At 41.7% G+C, this 19054-nt stretch overlaps 1 protein-coding gene across 1 annotated transcript in view; it reads right to left on the bottom strand.

Moving 5' to 3' along the window:
* Mtf1 (metal regulatory transcription factor 1) overlaps nt 1-19054 on the bottom strand; it is a 45134-nt gene continuing 26080 nt past the window's right edge. The window contains exons 7-11 of the mRNA XM_076860721.2: nt 16143-16220; nt 10578-10680; nt 9320-9915; nt 6856-6919; nt 1-5561 (exon numbers count right to left, since the gene is read on the bottom strand). Coding sequence (XP_076716836.2) covers nt 5461-5561; nt 6856-6919; nt 9320-9915; nt 10578-10680; nt 16143-16220 — 942 coding nt within the window. The 3' untranslated portion in view covers nt 1-5460. The remainder of the gene's footprint in view (nt 5562-6855; nt 6920-9319; nt 9916-10577; nt 10681-16142; nt 16221-19054) is intronic.

Raw genomic sequence — 19054 nt, 5'->3', positions numbered from 1 at the left:
TTAGGATTTCATTAGTATTTAATATTGCTTTTCAATTCCAAAAAGTTAAATTTTCACTTCTTAGCAGATATTTTAAAGTACAATATTAAGTTTATACAAAATGAGCAATTAAGCAAACACCATTATTTCACATTCTTCAAAAATACAAATTCATATTTATTCTTTTTGGGTTTGGAGGTTTCTTCCTTTGGAAGTACTGAACCTGTAACGTTTTCATATCGCTCAGTGGAAGTCTATTGTTCCCATGTTTCACACTTAAATAAATTTGATAGACTTTTACATAATCCAAATAAAACTATTTGGGATTTAAAAAACTATCACCAAGACTCCAGCCAATGATTAGTGTGTGTCAAAAAAGAAGGCTCTTGGGGGCTCTTGCCTTTCCTGGCTAGAAGATCTGAGCCAGAAACCCAGCAAAAACCTGTTTCCAGCCACCTTCCCTCAAAGGGGACTAGGGGCAGTTCACAGGAAAAGGGAACAGCCACTTTGAACTCTGAACCCACCCCCTGCTTTCTCCAAAACAACCAAAGATGTAGACTGTTGAGTCAAACAGCCCTTAGGAGGCCTGAGAACATAAGAGGAAAAGGGCAAGAGAAGCCTCTGACTTGGCACCACTACAAGGACAAGGATATTGCAAAAAACACCCCTGGGTTTTGGTGAAAAAGGTTTTATGAAAAATTTTCCCATAAGAAAAAGTAGAAACTGCATTGAGCTGAGAAAGTGACATGACATTATCACCCAATTTTTTGGCCCAGCAGGCACACCACCAAAAGGGCAGTGTGTGGTTTTAAACCTCGCTTCCAGTAAAAAAAAGCTTGTACTATGTACACCTTGACATAAAGATCCAGTTTAATTTGCATTTTTCAGTGCAGACTGAGAAGTCTTCTTGATCAAGAGTACCAGTGCGAAATGCCCAGACTGTGATCATCAGCTCCCCCAAAGGGCAGAAGAAACAACAGACCCTTTCCCTCTCTGCCCAGGAATATGCAAGAAGAAACAGGCAAAATGGACTGACCAATCAGAAATATGTATTATTCGGTTTTGTTGCCAACCTCCCTCCCCCAAATGTTAAGGATTGGACAATTTTCCCCTCTGTATGAGCAGAACCACTTGCATATTGCAAATATGAAAATCTTTCTGCTTTGGCTGAAGTGTATTTAAAACTTCTCTGGTCTATAGCCTAAGAATTAAAGATTACATGGGAGGAGGTGAGGGAGAAGGAAGAAAATTGATAAAGCAGACTATTAATAGCTTTGTTTACTAGATTTAAAAAAGGCTGGAAGCCTTTTTTCTTAGAACTTACACAGGTGGTATGGGGAGCAGTACAGAAATGGCTCATGTTGACCTCCCAAACATATTTCTGATTGGTGATATAAGAAAATTGTAAACTCTTGAACAATATTGTAGTTCCACAAATCAATGGTTCCTGTGACGCTCGAGTTTTTAAGATTAAAGACAATGGATGTGATTACAAATACAAAAGTCTAGAAGGTGCCAGGTTTCTACCTAGGAACAACCTGTTCCTTCCCTTCAGGCATCACTTTATAATGGTGAAGAGGGGAAAGATGGCAAGGGACCAAGAAGTGGTGAAAAAGGGCCTCAACAGTCAGAAGAAAACATCCACAGCAGTTCTTCCGAGAGCCTGAGGGGGCGCCGGGACGCAGGGAAGGCTTGCATAGATTGAGCAGCTGCTGGGGATGCATAATAGTGTTTCCCTATGGACAGCCTCAGAGCACAGGGCTCATTGAGTGGAAAACGTGGCCAGGCCAGGGCCACATGGGACAACGACCGTCAAGCTACACATATTGCACCAAGGTAAGTGCTTTTCTTTTCACACCTCAATTTAACTTTTTATTCTGAGCAAAAAATAAAACTTTGTGGAAAGTATATATATATGTATATATATACACAACAGAAATTGCAGCAATTGGGTTAAAGATAAAATAACCTAAAGTGCTTTTTTATTTTATTATTTCTTTAATATACCAATATGAGGTTCTGCAAACTTGTCCCTCTGGATACATTCAGCATTATACAAAGTCTCTCAGGAAAACCCACCTACCCTCCATTATCCCCATCTGCCCACTGCCTTGACCCTGAAAATAAATCTCCCATCTACCAACTCTCCCAGAGGTGGTGAAGAGAAGCCCCTTGCCTTCTACCCAGAGAGGTTTTCACATCTCAAGGCCTCTCCTGGGCTTTGTACCATGACCTCCTTCTAAAGGTGGGTGGAATTCAATAAATAACACCACTCCTGTCACCAAACCAGTGATAACCCTGTGAGATTGGCCAGACCATGTCAGGAAAAGACTGGGCCACCTTCTCAATGCCCCACTTGCCTGTCTGGGAAGGGCCAAATTCACTAAGGCAGTTTGGTGGTGCCAGCTAGTTTCCTACTACCTCCTAAACCCTGGTGCTGCTGATAAGCACCCTTAGAAGAAGCAGTCTAATAAAATACTAGTGGGAACTGAAAGTACTGGTTTAATGGGTGAAATGGTCAACATTACCATGGGAAGAAAAAGAGGCTTGATTCCACCTGCTAGAACTCACCCTTCCTAACCTTATCCTAGGCTCATTCCCAGGTTTGGGAAACAATTCTCTTCCTGAAGGTTCTTTCTGGCTTCACTTTGGCAAGAAACCTTCTCTTCTCCAAGGTCCTTGGCACTAGAAGCCAAGCTGATAAAAGGAGAATGGGGAGGGAAGGAATTCTGGATGAGGAAGGAAAGAAAGTCTATCTACCCTGTGGAATAAACCTGCTCTGCACAACCACGTGTAGCATTTGAAGCACATTAATGAATTAATGATTTTTCAAAAGCTGATGGGATCTGATAGTCTTTGTCATTTAAAATCACCCTTAAGAGGCAGATACGTCAACTAGAAAAATCTTGTCAGCCAGAACACTGTTTTAAGATGTTTCTTCACCCACTTCCAAAGTGTAGAGGGTGTAAAAGCCACTAATCAACATGTTAGGGCCCCAACATGAGCACAACCCTGGCTAACCAGGAAGAAGCAGGATTTAAGCAATAGATGCTTCACATGTTTTTTCCTGGGCTCTTGTTTCCCACCTCAGTTCCCAGACAGGCATGTGGGAAAGTCATCACTACTTTCTGACACAAACTAACTTTGGGGTCCCACTTGCTGGTCTCTCAGAAGCTGTAGAGAAGATAACAAGGGCCATGCTCAAAAGCTTCCTATGAGGCCCAGAGATAGTCAAGGACAACCCATGCTCAGCAGCTGGATTCCCAGGAGTGGTAAACAAAGAATCCTCCTGCCTCATTAATTTCTGCTGAGGTCAATGGTTGCCAAAACCCACCAGTGTTTTGGAAAGGCATGCAGAAGGTCAAATAGAGATCCATTCTCTGGCTAGACTCGTAGAATGAAATCAGCTGCTTGCAGTGAAGCTTGATTCTCCTCACGCAGTAACAACACCACCACTATCACCTCCCTCTTGTTCACGCTTGTCCCTGAACATCTTGGCTGAAGGTAGGGCCTCTGGCTCCCAGGTAAGTTATCTGCTCTAGATACTGTATTGGCTGGCTCTGAGTCACAGCCCAGACAGCAGAAGTAACCAGTGCAGATCTCTCCTGTCCTGTGTGGGGAACCCTGCTCTTTGCTGAAGGCAGGGAAAGGGTTCTTAGGAGACAGAGGCCTATTCCACACCCTGGGTCATGCCTACCTTCTGAGCTTGGTGAGCACTCATAACTACATTAAATAGCCTGATGAGAGACACTTTCCATTCTAGTGTGGATTGTATTTTATGTTTTATTTTAAGAGGCAATGACTTGAAGCCAAAGGCAGACAGATGGATATAATTCTATACACAAATCAAATCAAAAAAAATTTTTTTCCTATAATACAACTTAATTAAACATTCCAAATGAGATAACTTATTGCAACATTTCAGGCTTTTTGGTGGAAGGGGAATTTTTTATTTTGTTTTACCCTGAGTAGAAGATCATCGTGGTTTTCTTTTTTTTTTTTTTTTCTTATTTTCTTTTTTGTTTAGAAATCACATGACTAAGCTGAGCAAGTCAAATCCTTGTTTGCACTGTACTAGGCTGTATGCAAAATCCAGAGAGTGAGGGCTGGAGAAAGGAGAGGGTAACCAAAAACCTGGCTAGAACCTGGAACCAGAATACCTGGCCTTCCAGTTACCTGCCACCTCATCCACACTCCCTTCAAATTCGCACCTTCTCCTGATAAGCAAAACGCAGCCATTCTGTTGAGGAGGAAAATACCATTAAAAAGAAGGCAGACCACCATCTGGCAACTGGCCATAAGCCACATGTTCACTCTAGCACAAAACAGGGATGTTCCCCAAGGAAAATTCACTATGACCTATAAGCCCTGGCAAGCAAACTGAGAGATGGAAAGAACCAAGAAGGCAAAGAGTGTGACTGTGTTGCTAGAGCCTGCTCTGCACACACATCATTGACACACAGCAGTCAACAACTTGCCTGGGCCCTATCAGAACCAGATCATCCCACAGCTGGTGGACTAGGCTTTAAGTTGCCCATTTGTGCTGAGCACACTGCAGGACAGCCCCTGTGGCATCCACCCTGAGCTCTACTGACACCAATAGCAAACAGCAAAGCCATCTCACCCAAACCCTGTCCAAGTCACAGCGGTCTCACTTGCTCTTGCCACTGCCCACTTAGATGGAGTGAAGATCTGGCCTTCTGAGCAGGAGTCAGTCTCAGAGTAAAAGACACACAGGGAGGAGGAGCACCGCCAACACACTGAACTTTACTGCCCATCCACAAAGAGCCCAGTGCCAGTGCTGGGCAGTACCAGATTGATGGAAACCACACCCTTTCATTTAGAATTTTTATGCATACGAGTAACCTTAATTTCCAAGTTCACATGACAATAAGCAAAAGTGACATACAGTGCAGCCAAACAGTTCATTTATAACTTAGCTTTTTTTTTTGTTTGTTTTTTGTTTTTGTTTTTTTTTTTCCAAAGATCAGTTCCTTAAAATGGATGTTCCTGGGATGTGAATAAAGAAAATACGTCTGAAAGGTGAGGCTTTCAAACAGCAGATTTCTTCATCCTTCTGATTTCTGACCCCATGATGGTAGGCATCACACCTCATGCTTCCTGCTTGCCCTCTTCCTGGAGGTGAGCACACATGGGCCCTTCATTTGGAGAAGCTGGTCAGGCCCATCTCCTCCTCCCCCTGCAGTAGTGCTTCAATGGGAATCAGATTGGACGGGGTGTCCAGGCTCTGGAGGGACAGGAACTCTGACACATCCATGGCACTTAACATTTCTGTCTCAGGGTCTGAAGGAGCCTTGGCCTATCTGCTTTGCTCACAGGAAGAGGGTTTGTGGAGGATGATGACAGGCGACAGGGGTGAGGAAAAAGTCTGGGGTGGCAGCTGTGGGCTAGGACCATCAGGAGGCTGGGGATTCAGCTCTGGAGCGGGGAAGAACAGCCCTTTCTCCAGGCAGCCACCCACTACTTTGCAGAGTCCCGACATGCACACTGACACTGACACGCCTCCTCTTGTTTGATGATGATCACAGGAACACTGAGGCCAATCTGCTGGACAGAGCTCCCTGTGAGAGAGGCGAGAGAGACTGCTCTTCAAGTAGCTGAGGGCAGAGGCCTGAGGGGCAGGGGTGAATGGCCTGTGTGAGGGCTGAGTGCCAAGGAGGCAGGATGCTGGGAAGAATGGGTGCCACACTTCAGGCTTTGTTCTGCTTTAAACTGGACCAGGTTCCTTCTGGGGGGTGGGGGGGGGCGGAGAAGGGCTCTGACACTCCCCATCCCTCCAAGACAAAGCCCCTTCCTTAGAGAGCCACACACCCATCTAGATGCACCTTCCTTCTCTGCTATGCCTCTAAGGCAGGCATGGTTGATGCCTCCATTCTCCTGACATCTTCTTCATACCTCTGGGGCTCTGGGCTCTTCCTTTTGCCTAAACTCCCCCAGGACCATTGGTCTCATCTTTTAACACCCAGCTGACTGCCCTCCTCTTGCTGCCCAGGCAGTGCTTCCCTGCAGGCTGTGCAGAGGCCTGGCTTTGGAGAAGCTCTTCCAAGCTGCCTGGCACCCATGCCCAGCACTGCTGCCATCCACCTGCAGCCCTCTCCACAGGCATAGGACCTGTTCAGACTGAGCTCCTCAGGCTGTCCCACTCCTGTGTGGTCCCCGTGTCTGACACATGGTAGACAGAGTGGATCTCCTTTTACATAGCCAGCCTGGCATGGGTACACGTTCATATTCACTCTCATTGTCTCTCTCATGTGTGCTGTGCACTCACACTCTGAATTCGGCCCAAAATTCAGCCAGGTCGTGTATCTCAACAGAGGCAAAGAGCAAGGAACAGGAGAGAAGGGTTGGGCCAAGGAGGCCTGAGAGCTAGTGCTCTGGCTTTCCCACAAGTTCACTTATGACCTTGAGGGAGTCATTTAATTTGTTTGGGTCCCAGTTTCTTAATCCACAAAAGAAAGCGTTTAAAATTAAAGGATCTTTCAGCTATGCATGAGTCTCTGACCCAGATGCTATTTCTTCCTTACTGTAATTAGAAAAGAGTCCAATGAATTAACAACTGCCCTCTTTAGCATTAACTGTGATTCAAAAATTTTTCCTGGCTTATGTTTAAAAGATGTATCTGAAAGGAAAAGAACTCTAGGTAAAGAATGATAAACACGGAATTTATACTCGAATTACATTAACTTCCAGTAGTTGTGAAACATGAAATATGCTAATAAACAGTACAATGGGGATTTAATTGAGGCTGTTTAAAGACTTTCGAAGTTTTAAAAACCAGGGCAAAGCAATAATTTACTCTGACTCAGGGGGCCCAGGGAGTTGACTTTCTTTTAAAGCTAACATGGAGTTACATACCTGTGCTACTGGCTACTGGTACTGCAGTGGTAAAAAACACCTTCTCAACTTTAGATGCTTGTTGCTGGGGGGAAAAAAAAATCACACTTATGGCCAGTCAAATATGGCAGACATCCAAGTCCTGAAGCCTCCCATCCAAGAGGACAGAAACCCTTCAGTGTTTAGGGAATTTTGTACTGAGTGATGTTTTGTTTGTGCTCTGACATGAGGCCTCTGTACTGTTTGACATTCCATCCTGACAATGTAGCTAGCTGGCTATCTCCCAGCTGCCTAATCCAGTGGGTTCTGCATGTTCAAAGGCTTCTTCAAGGTTTTTTTTTGTTTTTGTTTTTGTTTTTCAAGCTGATGGTCTCCTTAGAGGGAGCCTAAGGCTAGCTTTCCCTGTAGGCTACCCACTCCTCTATCCTATTCTGTGAAAGCTGGAAAGTTCTTTTCTTCCTCTCAGGGATTAAGCTGAATGCTAAGGAACTTACATGTTTCTCAGTTTTCTGCATGTTTCAGAAAATGCAGTGTGTAACCAGGCATATAGTTGGCTCTCAAAGGACATTAAAATGAACGAGTCATCAGACCAAATGCTTCCTTATCACACTAATATACTTCCTATTAATTTGACTAAAGGGTTTCTGTTTTCTTCATCTTTTATGCCTTTAAAAAAAAATGCCTCAGGATGATCTGAGACAAAGTGAAAGTCTCTAGCTAAGTTATAGGAGATGACACTATAAAACAAGCTGAAAACATGAGACCCCTATTTATTATGTGGAAGAAGAATGACACTTGTTTCATACAGTTCCACAGGGCAGATGTGGGGAGTGGGGGGACACCAACTCTATGGAGGCAGATTGGATCACAACACTGGAAAGGCCTTTTCATGACGCTGGCTATCTATAATGGAAACAGGATGTCTTGAGAACTGGTTGGCATGCCATTTCTGAAATTTGAGTGTTCAAATTATTTAGTCCGAAGCTACTTTTCCAGTTTATTTATATCTACCAACAAATTCTCCTACCTGGTATAATATCCTTTTCTCTATCTAGTTTCTACCCATGTCAAGGCTCACCTGATCTGTGTGACAACCCAATAATTCCTTTCCCTTAGTGTATGAATCCCTCATCTAGCCACACAATGTAAAAACCAAGAGCACAGGCTCTGGGGTTGGTCTGCCTATGCTCAAATCCCAGCTTTGCCTCTGTAAGTTGTGTGACCTTGGGCTAGTCACATAACTTCTCTGGACCTTAGCTATCCACTACTAAAACCACACCTGTCTCCTAGGATTGTTGTAATGTGTTAAGTTCTTGTTAACACAGTATATGACATATAGCGATACATACTGAGGCAGTAAGAACTGTGTCGGGGGGTGAAGTATATATGGGGTACTATCTGTTCAATAAAATATAAAAATTATGTAAGTAAAAAATAATGTAAGTAAAAAATAATGTATGTAAGTAATGATTGGCACATGTTAGACCTTCAGTTTATAAAAATCTTAAATTAGGTGTGGTGGCATGTGCCTACAGTCCCAGATACTGGGAGGCTTTGGCAGGAGAATTGCTTGAGCCTAGGAGTTCAAGATTAGCCTGGGCAACACAGTGAGACTCTACTCAACAACAAAAAAAAAAAAAAAAAAAAGGAAAGAAAGAAGGAAGAAGAAAAGGGTTCAATAAATAAGAGCTGCTTTTTTTTTGTTTTGTTTTGTTTTTAATCACTATTATTGTCATTTGGCACTTTACTGGTAATATTAACTTTCTTTTAGGCATTTCAGCAATTTTAACCTGAATGTTAAGTCTTTATGGAAAAAGAAATCATGTTTCTCAGTTTTCTGCATGTTTCAGAAAATGCAGTGTGTAACCAGGCATATACTCGGCTCTCAAAGGACATTGGAATGAATGAGTCATCAGATCAAACGCTTCCTTAGAAAATGGTTTTAAGGGAGCAGGGATGTGGCTCAGTGATTCAGGGCTTGCCTAGCATGCATAAGGCCTGGGTTCAATTTCCAACACTGCAAAAGAAAAGAAAATGGCTCTAGTGGCTTTAGGATAAGCTCTGAGAGCATAGTTTATTTGTTTCACTTGGTCATTGCTGTCTGGTTATGTGTGACTCAGTCACATCAGACCCTTGTATCAGTCTTGGGGACAACCTGATTTTCTGAAATATTCTTGAGTCTCTGGAGTCTGCTGACTGCTTTCCTGTACTAGATGATGTGATTAAACTGCAGATAGAATATTCTTTCAAGTGTCTACTGCTAGGTAAACTTAAAGATTGTTTCTCTGCCTCTTTATCATAGGTGCTGACCACAGCATTCCCTGTATTTATACCATTTGATTATGGAGAAAATAACTACAAGGGGTAATTACACATTTCAGGGTAGACATGCTAGCCATTTCCCTTTTTGCAATAAAAGCCTCTGAACACATCACCCCTGTATATACACTTCACCGCACTGGGTATATTTATATGGAATACTTACAATTTGTTCTTGGTTTTGTGGTGAACTGGTGGCACCATTTAATATCCATTGTAAGTTCTGTTCTCCCATAACTAGGCTGGGCTGCAGGATAGCCGTGTTGGGAGTTGGGGTGATGGTTATGGTGGGATTATTAGTTAGGACAGAGTTGGCACCCAGAGGCAGAGTCTGGACCATGGCTGGCAAGGGCTCAGTAGTACTTTGTGGTGGGGCTGGTGTTGCCACGGCCGATGCCACCGCTGCTGCTGATGCAGAAGCCCCAGCAACAACAGAAAGTCCTGGTACGATGGGCTGCGGTGCCTGGGGATGCGGAAGAAACTCTTGATGATTAGCAGCAAACTGCGCGCTGTGGGGAACAGGCACTTCTGGAGGTTGTAAGAGAGCAGGGGGGTTGACAAATGCAGCTTGCTGGGAACCGGGTCCTAGGGAGGGAGCAGGTGGAGGAGCGGACGGAGCTGAGGCTGGCAGCAGAGGCTGGGGTGGCTCGGAGAGGCCAGGCTGCAGTACAAGCGGAAGAGATAAAGATGCTGAATTTCCTGCAGGTGGTGGAACATCACTGACTGATTCTGCATCACCATTAAAACTTTCAATCAAGGCAGCTGGCAAGAAAAAGAAGAAACATATATCCATATCCCAAGCTTTACATGAGCCACAAAAACACAGTTATTATGGGCTAAACAGTACAGTGACAGTTGGCTGCAGCCAATTCCTTTACAGCTAGTAGGCTGGCTTTCTGCTTTCATTTAGTGACACCTCTGGTCAATGTAACAGGTTTCATGATCAACCATTCTTCCTCAATGTGATAACCTAGTAAAAGTTTTATGATTTTAAAAAAATGTGTACTAAGTTCTTTCTGGAAGAGACTGGGCATTCTTTTCTGGACATGACTATTCAGTATAGTTTGTGACAACTGTGAAGCTTTATAGACAGATTACTGTTCAAACACAATATGATTTAAGCCTGGTTAGTAGGTCCTATCCATGTATGAACAGGGTATCACATCTAAAGGCAAAGTTCACAGCTCCTACTTAAAGCCAAAAAGAGATTCTGGAAAAAGAAATCCTTTTCTTCCAGAGCCAAGAAAAGTTGCAAGAACAGATGGAACTGAAATGAAAGGCCCATCCTTCTCTGACCCTCCACAGAAAGTCTGCTTCTTTTAAGCTAATTGAAATATTTCATTGTGCCTGTAATTTGGTATGTCAACAAGTGAATCCCCTTTTCCAGGGCTGAGATGTGAGCAGAAAGAGTCTGTGTAACCAACCTGTCTGCTGAGGATCTTCCTGAATTGATGATTCATCTGAATTCTGGAACATTGATTCAAAGATGACTGCTGGTGAAATTGTGCTGAGGTCCTGGCCCTGTGTCTGATCAAGAGAGACAGAGATGTGACACTCTCCATCCTGAGACAATTCCTCACCACTAGAGAATATATTCAGGGTGGCTGAACTAGAATGATCTTTTGGTATGCTTCTTGTTTCTACCTTCTCATATTTCAAGTGACATGCATTTCCCTAAAACTAAAGATACTGAAGATATGGGTCTTCAGGAGCTAGCAAGTTATGACTCGTAAGTTGATTTCCGGTTTTTATAAATAAAAGTTTCACAGGAACACAGGCACATTCATTCATTGATAGATTATGCTGCTTTCATGATACAAGTGCAGAGCTGAAAAGTTGTGACAGAGATCATGTGGTCCACAGGTTCTAAAACATTTACTAACTGGCCCTTTATAAGAGAGGCTTGCCAATCTCTGTTCTAAAAGAGCAAATCCCACATAAAATGGGATTATATAATATCCATTACTGCTATGTTTTTTTTGTCCTTTCTGAAACCCATGTTAGAGTTTAATCCCCTTTATGAGCTACTGAAGGGTACCTCACACTATGGTGTTTAGAGGGGGAGCCTTTGGATAGTGAATAGGATTAGACAAGGTCATCTGGATGGAGCCTCCATGATGAAATACTAGTGGCTTCACCAGAAGGAAAGAGACCAGGATATACACACATGCACACTTCCTGTCTCTCACCACATGATGCCCTGCACCACCTCAGGGTTCTGTCAGCAAGAAGGCCATCAACCAGTGTGGCCCCTCAACTTTGAACCTCCAGAATCATGAACCAAAGTAACACACTTTTCTTTAAAATAGTCTGGAGCCAGGCACAGTGGCACCTGTAATCCCAGCAACTCCAGAGGCTGAAGCAGGAGGATTGCAAGTTTGAGGGCAGCCTCAGCCTCAACAACTTAGGAGGCTGTATACAACTTAGTGAGACCCCATCTCAAAAATAACAACAACAATAACAAAAAGGACTGAGGGTGGTGGGGTTGTGGCTCAGTGGTAGAGCACTTGCCTAGCATGTGTGAGGCATTGGGTTCAAGTGTAAGCACCGCATATAAATAAATAAAATAAATATTCATAGTCAACTGAAAAAAATATATACTTATTTAAAAAAGAAAGGAAGAAAAGGACTGGGGGTATAGCTGAGTGGTAAAGCACCTCTGGGTTCAATCTCAGTACCAGGAATAAATAGATAGATAGATAGATACATACATACATACATAAAACTTAGCCTATGGTACTTTTGTAATTAGCAACAGAAAATAGATCAAGACAATTGCCATCCAACTTGCCTTTCTCAGGTAATAATGACACTGTAAATGTCTTTCAGGGTCATTACATATTATCTGTAATATTCTAATGTGTATATGTGATAAAAAAAATCAAACAATACAAAAAAACTTAAATAGTGATGCCCTTAATAAAACACTAGCAGCACTTAAAAAACAAAATGAACCAGAGTGGAGGTGGGTGAGGAGGACACAGCACAATGCCCTGAGGGCCTAACTACTAATATTCACTAAATAAAAAGACCACTCTTCATTTTAGTTAAGGGGAGGGGAAAACTGTAATTCTTTTATCTACAATCCACTTCCACCCTGCATTCTGCAGGGCAAGAGTGTCAAAGGCAACTGCCTACAGAAGTCCAGGCGAGCAGAGAAATGAGTGAAGCTGGATGTGGCACACCTGAACAGATGCACCTCAGCTGTCGTCAGGGTTCAGCTGAATGCTGCCTGGAACTATGCAGGCCAGGATCACCAGAGCTCAAGATGAGGCTGAAATCTGGAGTTTTAAGGTGAAATCTACTAACTTATAAATAAAAGCAAGTGATTTTGAATCTAAGAGTTCTGACCAATCTAAAACCTATCTTCAGGTCAGATCTCTCCAGTGCCAACTAGTGTTTCTGGGTTGTTTTTCAACAACTCTGCTTCTGGGAAGGAGAACTCAAGGACTGCTCAGGGCTGGGTAGAATTATGGTAAACTGAGGACAGCTCTCCAATCTGAAGGTCCTAAGATGAAAATGTCCATGAGAGCCAAGAAGGACCAATTATTCCATCTTGATTTCATCAGCTGGAAGAATGAAGGAGGAAGTTCAGTAATTCTGATTGCTAGTAGGATAAAAGCTGAAGGCAGAAAATTATACAGGACTTCTAACTTCCAGTCCAGGGGGAATTAAGACTCAAAGCCAAGAGTACGGCTTTCAAATTTTTCATTGTGACACAAAGAAATACATTTTACAATCTGGATGTGGTGGCACATACATGTCTGTAATTCCAGTGACTTGGGAGGCTGAGACAGGAGGATTGCAAGGTCAAGGGCAGCCCCAGCAATTTAATAAGGCCCTGAGCAACTTAGCAAAATGCTGTCTCAAAGTAAAAAAAAATTAAAAGGGCTGGGGATGTAGCTCAGTGGTCAAGTGCCCCTGGGTTCAACCCCTAGTACCAAAAAACAAAACAAACAAAAAAATTTTTATATCACACACACACTTTATCATACACATTTATCTGCACAAATGGCTAATAACTACCATTAAGCTGTAAGCTTTGTAATTTACTCATGGTTGTTACTTTTGTTCTACCTTAATATAAATCCTTATTAGTAATTAACAACAGTAAAAAGGAATGAGTTGTATTTGTCAATGATATCTATATAACTTTGCAAAGGCTGGGGGAGGAATAGCCTATATGCCTCCAAAAGAGGTGCAAGAATGTTCATAGCAGCACTCTTCATAATGGCTCCAAACTAGAAAGAAAAAGAACAGTGGGGTATCTTTATTTAGTTTAACACTGTTCAACAACCAAATGAATGATCTGTAACTATATACAACAATATGCATTAATTTCCTAAACATAATGTTGCAAGAAAAAATCCAGATGAAAAGTCTACAATTCCAACTACAAAAGCAGAAAAATTAAGATGTTGGGAAGTCAAGACAGTGGTTACCCTTAAGGAGAGAAAATGGCTACTGAGGGGCAGGGTGCAGGAGTGCTGGGAACATCTGGGTGAAATAAACTGTGATCCATCAAACTGTGCATTTATGATACCTTGCCCTTTTCTGTATGTAAAAAGTTGTTTTTTTTTGTTGTTGTTGTTTTTTTAAGTTAAAGTGCTAAGTCACTGCCAGGCTTCAGGATAGAATCCCTAGGAATAAGTGGGACTGGCTTTCAAAACTAGAGGAGACAGAATAGCCTGAGCTTCTGGGTCCTGGAGCACAGAGTAGAAGAACACTGGATCCTAAAACTAAGCAAACAAAAGACCCAATCAGCCATTCCTTAGCAGCTCCAACCCCCCTTTAACAAAGGGTCTGAGTGAACCAAAGTTCATTTCCTTTTTGGTTTTTTTTGTGCTGGGAATCCAACCCAGGGCCTTGTGCATGCAATGCAAGCACTCTACCAACTGAGCTATAACCCCAGCCCCCAAAGTTCACTCCTAAGACATGCACACATTATGTGGCAGAACTCTGAAACTGGCAAAGTGATTATCTCATACAAATTTGCCATCAAGTTCTAATTTTTAAAAAGCAAAGCAAAATTAATCCCACTGCTTCAAGGAACTGTGGTCTTTGTTTGAAAGAATAAAAGCAAACTCTTTCTAAATCTGGGATAAATGCTGGGTCCAGGGGCATAATATATAGTTAGACTCTAAGGGAGAGGGTTTCTCTCTCTTGATTATGTAAATTGTGGTAGAAAAGGAATCTTTTTTTTTTTTTAAGACAAGTTATTATTTTCTCCTTATACCAGGTATTCCACTGGTGACCTGAGGACTCTGGAAAGCTCCTCAGTCACATGTCACAGCCCTGACCAGAGTGGATGCCCTAAGCCATTTAACACAGTTAAATGCTAAAGAAATATTATACCCAAAATCTTAGGTTAGGTAATTCACAGGGCATCTAGGCCACCAAGTGTGTAAATTTCTTTCAGAACTAATGTTCTAAAATAGAAATAAAATGAAATATGCATAAGAAGTGCTTTATTTTTTCTCTTTATTCTTCAGATTGATCTATCTTCAATTTAACAAATCAATCCTTCCTTCCTTCCTTTTCTTTTTGGTACTGGGTATGGGGCCCAGGGCCTCTACACATGCTAGACAACCACTCTATCACTGAGCTACATCCCCTAGCCTTTTATATTTTTATTTTAACACAGGGTCTTGCTAAGTTACCCATCCTGGCCTTGAACTTGGGATCCTCCTGTATCAGCCTTCCAAGTAGTTGGGATTGCAGGTCTGTGAAACTGCACCTGTTGCCCTTTTGGTTTTAAACCAGTGTCTTCACATAGTTGCTTTTTATGTTTTATCCAGTGTTTATAACTGTTTTCTGTGGGAGGGCTGGTTTCATAAGAACAACTCTGCCATTACCAGAAGGAGAATTCAGGCCATAGGGTGCTTATATAAAAATGCAGTTCAGATGCCACTCCCAGAAACACTGACTCAGTAGGTTTAGGGAGAGGCCCAAGAACCTACATGTTTAATTAATTACTTAATTTTTATATTTTTGAGATGAAATCTCCTTATGTTGTCCAGGCTGGTCTCAAACTCCTGGGCTCCTGTGATCCTCCTGTCTCAGCCTCCAGAGTAGCTGGGACTATAGGTATGCACTATCATGGCCAGTTAAGAACCTGCATTTTAAGAAGTGCTGCAGTTGAATCCACTAACCATACTTTAATAAACACTTTTCATAGCATTCCTAAATCCTTCAGTTTCTATTCAAATACTTTCAATTACATTTATTCATTATGCATACAGTGACAGAAAATCTAGCCTACGTTGTTGTTATTTTCTAGGAAAGAACAAACTCTAAATTAGTGTTGGCAACACAGGAAAATATTCAGATTTTATGAAAGAAGACCACATAAATTCAGACTTGATGCAGTGGTTTGTAAGTACTATCATGGAGTCAAGGAAATGGCAAGAAACTTCCTACTGGTGTGAATCAAAGTAATCAGATTGAGATAGAGTGGGCCTGTCCTGTAACAGAGTCCTCTATAGAAGTTCCCTTCAAAAACTCATTAAGGTGAGTTTAAAGGAGAAAAGAGACTAAGCCAGATCACTCAGGCAGAGTTTGAGAAGGTCTAGAAACTGGACTTTCTGGCTACATCTTACAATGTTAGACTTCACACTCCTCAAAGACAATCCACACCTTCTTTGTTGCCACTATCAGCTCAGCACTGGCACAAAGCCTGATTAAGTAGTATTCAATCAATATTTGCTAAATGAATTTTAAATAGGAAAAAAGAAAAAAAGAAACTTTCTGGGGCCAAGAGGCTATCAACTGAGTGACCTGGGTCAAAAGGCACTAGGTGACAGAACAATTTTTCCTGATAAAATTCTGATCAGCAGAAAGAGGAAAAAAAAAAAAAAATCCTAAATGGTCAGTGATTAAGCCCAATTAAATCTAGAAGACTTCAGTCTGGTCTTCCTCAATTACCCACCAAAGGGAATGCTCAACTCTTGCATCTATATTTCTAGCACCCACACCCCAGGTACACTTACTGTATTGGAATTTTCTTGCAGTTCTGAATCTGTGGACAGAAGGCACAAGTCACTCAGGTAAAGTGAGTGATTTGTATCCTGTGAAAGAGGAAAAAAAATTGAATTAAGTAACAAAAATCAGGATTTATACACCGTATTACATAACAAAACACTTGATTATAAATTCCTTAAGGTTCTAAATGTCTGTGTGTTACCTGTATGAATTATCCAAAGAAAGACCTAAGTAGATTATTTCACTTTTTAAAATCTCCATATTCTTTTTTTTTTTTTTGGTAATGGGGGATTAAACTCAGAGGCATTTGACCACTGAGCCACATCCCCAACCCTGTTTTGTATTTTATTTAGAGACAGGATCTCACTGAGTTGCTTAGCACCTAGCTGTTGCTGAAGCTGGCTTTGAACTCTCAATCCTCCTGTCTCAACCTCCCAAGGTGCTGGGATAACAATCATAAGCCACTGTGCCTCGCTCCATATTCTTTTTGGTACTGGGGATTGAAAGTAGGGGTGCTTACCCACTGAGCCACATCGCCAGCCCTGCCCTTTTAAATATTTTTTTTTAATTGGAGACAGACACAATATCTTTATTTTATTTTTTATTTTTATGTGGCGCTAGGCGTTAAGGATTGAACCCAATGTCTCACACATGCTAGGCAAATGCTCTACCAGCTGAGCTACAACCCCAGTCCCCCAGCCCTTTTTGCACTTTTTATTTTGAGTCAGGGCCTTGCTAAGTTGCTTAGGACCTTACCAAGTTGCCCAGGCTGGCCTCCAAATTGCAATCCTCCTGCCTCAGTCTCCTGGGCTGCTGGGATTACAGGCATGCACCACTACACCCAGCTAAATATCTCCATATTCCTAAGAGAAACTCTTATATTTTTAAAAGATGGTTAAAAAGAATTCTTAAATTATCTCAACCCAGGATGAGTAACAAAAACTATCAAATTCATAATATTTGTATAATTGGTTTCATCATTTCCAAAGTGAAATCACAAGATTCATTTGCTATTCATATAAACCCTGGAAGTATTATTGTCTACCTCATTTGAAATATGAGAAAATTAATGCTATGACAGTTGGAGTGATATGCCCAAACACATAGCTAATTAGCATTAGATAAACCTAAGGCTTCTGACTGAAAAGTCAACACTCCTTCCATTATATCACATGTCTCCAACATAGGTACCTGGGAGTTCCTTACTCAGAAAGTACTGAGGATTAACTGTTCAAATTCTGCTGCTCGGGCTAACTCTGAGCTCTGGATTCTAGAATGTCAGTCTCAATTCATATGCTTTAGGTGGTGACCCTGCTTACCTCAAGTGGATCAGATAGTCCCACTTAAGCATGCATGCATTCAACACATATAGTGGTCCCCCCTTATCTATAGTTCTACTTTTCAAATTCAGTTACCCAGGGGCAACTGTGGTCCAAAAATATTAAACTCCAGAAATAAATGAAACCTAAGTTTTAAATTGTGCATCATTCTGAGTAGTGTGATGAAATCTTGTGCCATCCATTTCCACCCCCTTTATCCAGGCTGCACACTCTACCACCTACTAGTCACTCTGTAGACATCTAGATAATGAGATCAAGTGTAGACATCTAGATAATGAGATCAAATGTCGTAGTGATACAGTGCTTGCAATCTAGTATCACTTATCTTACTTAATAATGGCAGTGAAGCTCGCAATCTAATTACAATATGTTATTACTGTTATAGTATTGTTGCCAATTTCTTACTGTGTCTAATTTATAAATTAAGCTTAAGCATAGATATGTAAGTACAGAAAAAAGTATTTATAGGGTTCAGTATTATCTACAGTTTTAGGCATCCACTGGGAAGCTTAGAACATGTCCCCTGAAGGTAAAGAGGAACTACTGTATTCACTGAGCATCTAAGATGTATTAGGCACTCTTCCAGGCCTAGGAATACAATAGTGAAAAAAAAAAACTGAGTCTCTTCCCTCCCTATACAGCTTACATTCTAGTAAGGATAAATAATAATAAGTATACAGTATACAAGATGATACAAGTGCTATGGAGAGTAGGAATGCTGGGATAGTTGTTTTTATATTAGAAGTTTAATGCCCCTCAGATAAATGAAATCTGAGCAGAGAAAAGAGAACATGGGCCATAAATGTATCTAGGAAAAATGTTCAAGCAGAGAGTACAGCAAGAAAAACCTGGCGGTAAGAGCGGGCTTTCCTTGGTTCAAGGAACCACACAGAGGACAATACAGCTAAAGAAAGAGGAAGAGAAATAGATGAGATCAGAAAAGTGACAAGGCCAGAGAGCATAGGACCACTGTAAGATTTTGATTTTTACTCTAAATGATACAAGCTGCTTCTCTGGAGGGGTTACAAGCAGACAACAAGCAATATCTGTGTCACAGTCTAGAAAGACTGCTCTGGCTACATATAGAACAGTCTGCAGTAGACTGGGATGGGAAGTAGAAGAAGAGGAGAAAAGGCTTAGCAAATTATTCCATTAATCCAGGCAAGAAGCTAATGAGTGAAACAATCAGAAAAGTGATCAGATTCTAGACATATTTTCAAGGTGGAGCTGATAGTCTTTGCTGGTGGACATGGGGTGTGAGGAGAAGAAAGGAGTCAGGAGGAATTTTGGCCTCTGCCACTAGAAATTAGTTGCCATTTACTGAGATAGAAAGACTGCAGAAGAAACAGTTTTGGCCATGTTAAGTTTTAGAAGATGGGGGGCTGGGGATGTGGCTCAAGCGGTAGCGCGCTCGCCTGGCATGCGTGCGGCCTGGGTTCGATCCTCAGCACCACATACAAAGATGTTGTGTCCGCCGAAAACTAAAAAATAAATATTCAAAAAAAAAAATTCTGTCTCTTTAAAAAAAAAAAAAGTTTTAGAAGATGAGATATTATCTGGGTGGAGGCGTGGAGTTAGAT

This window comes from Callospermophilus lateralis, chromosome 7, assembly GCF_048772815.1.
Source record: "Callospermophilus lateralis isolate mCalLat2 chromosome 7, mCalLat2.hap1, whole genome shotgun sequence".
In the NCBI taxonomy this organism is placed as follows: domain Eukaryota; kingdom Metazoa; phylum Chordata; class Mammalia; order Rodentia; family Sciuridae; genus Callospermophilus; species Callospermophilus lateralis.
Note: the sequence above shows the minus strand (reverse complement) of the source record. Positions and strands in the feature narration are given on the sequence as shown.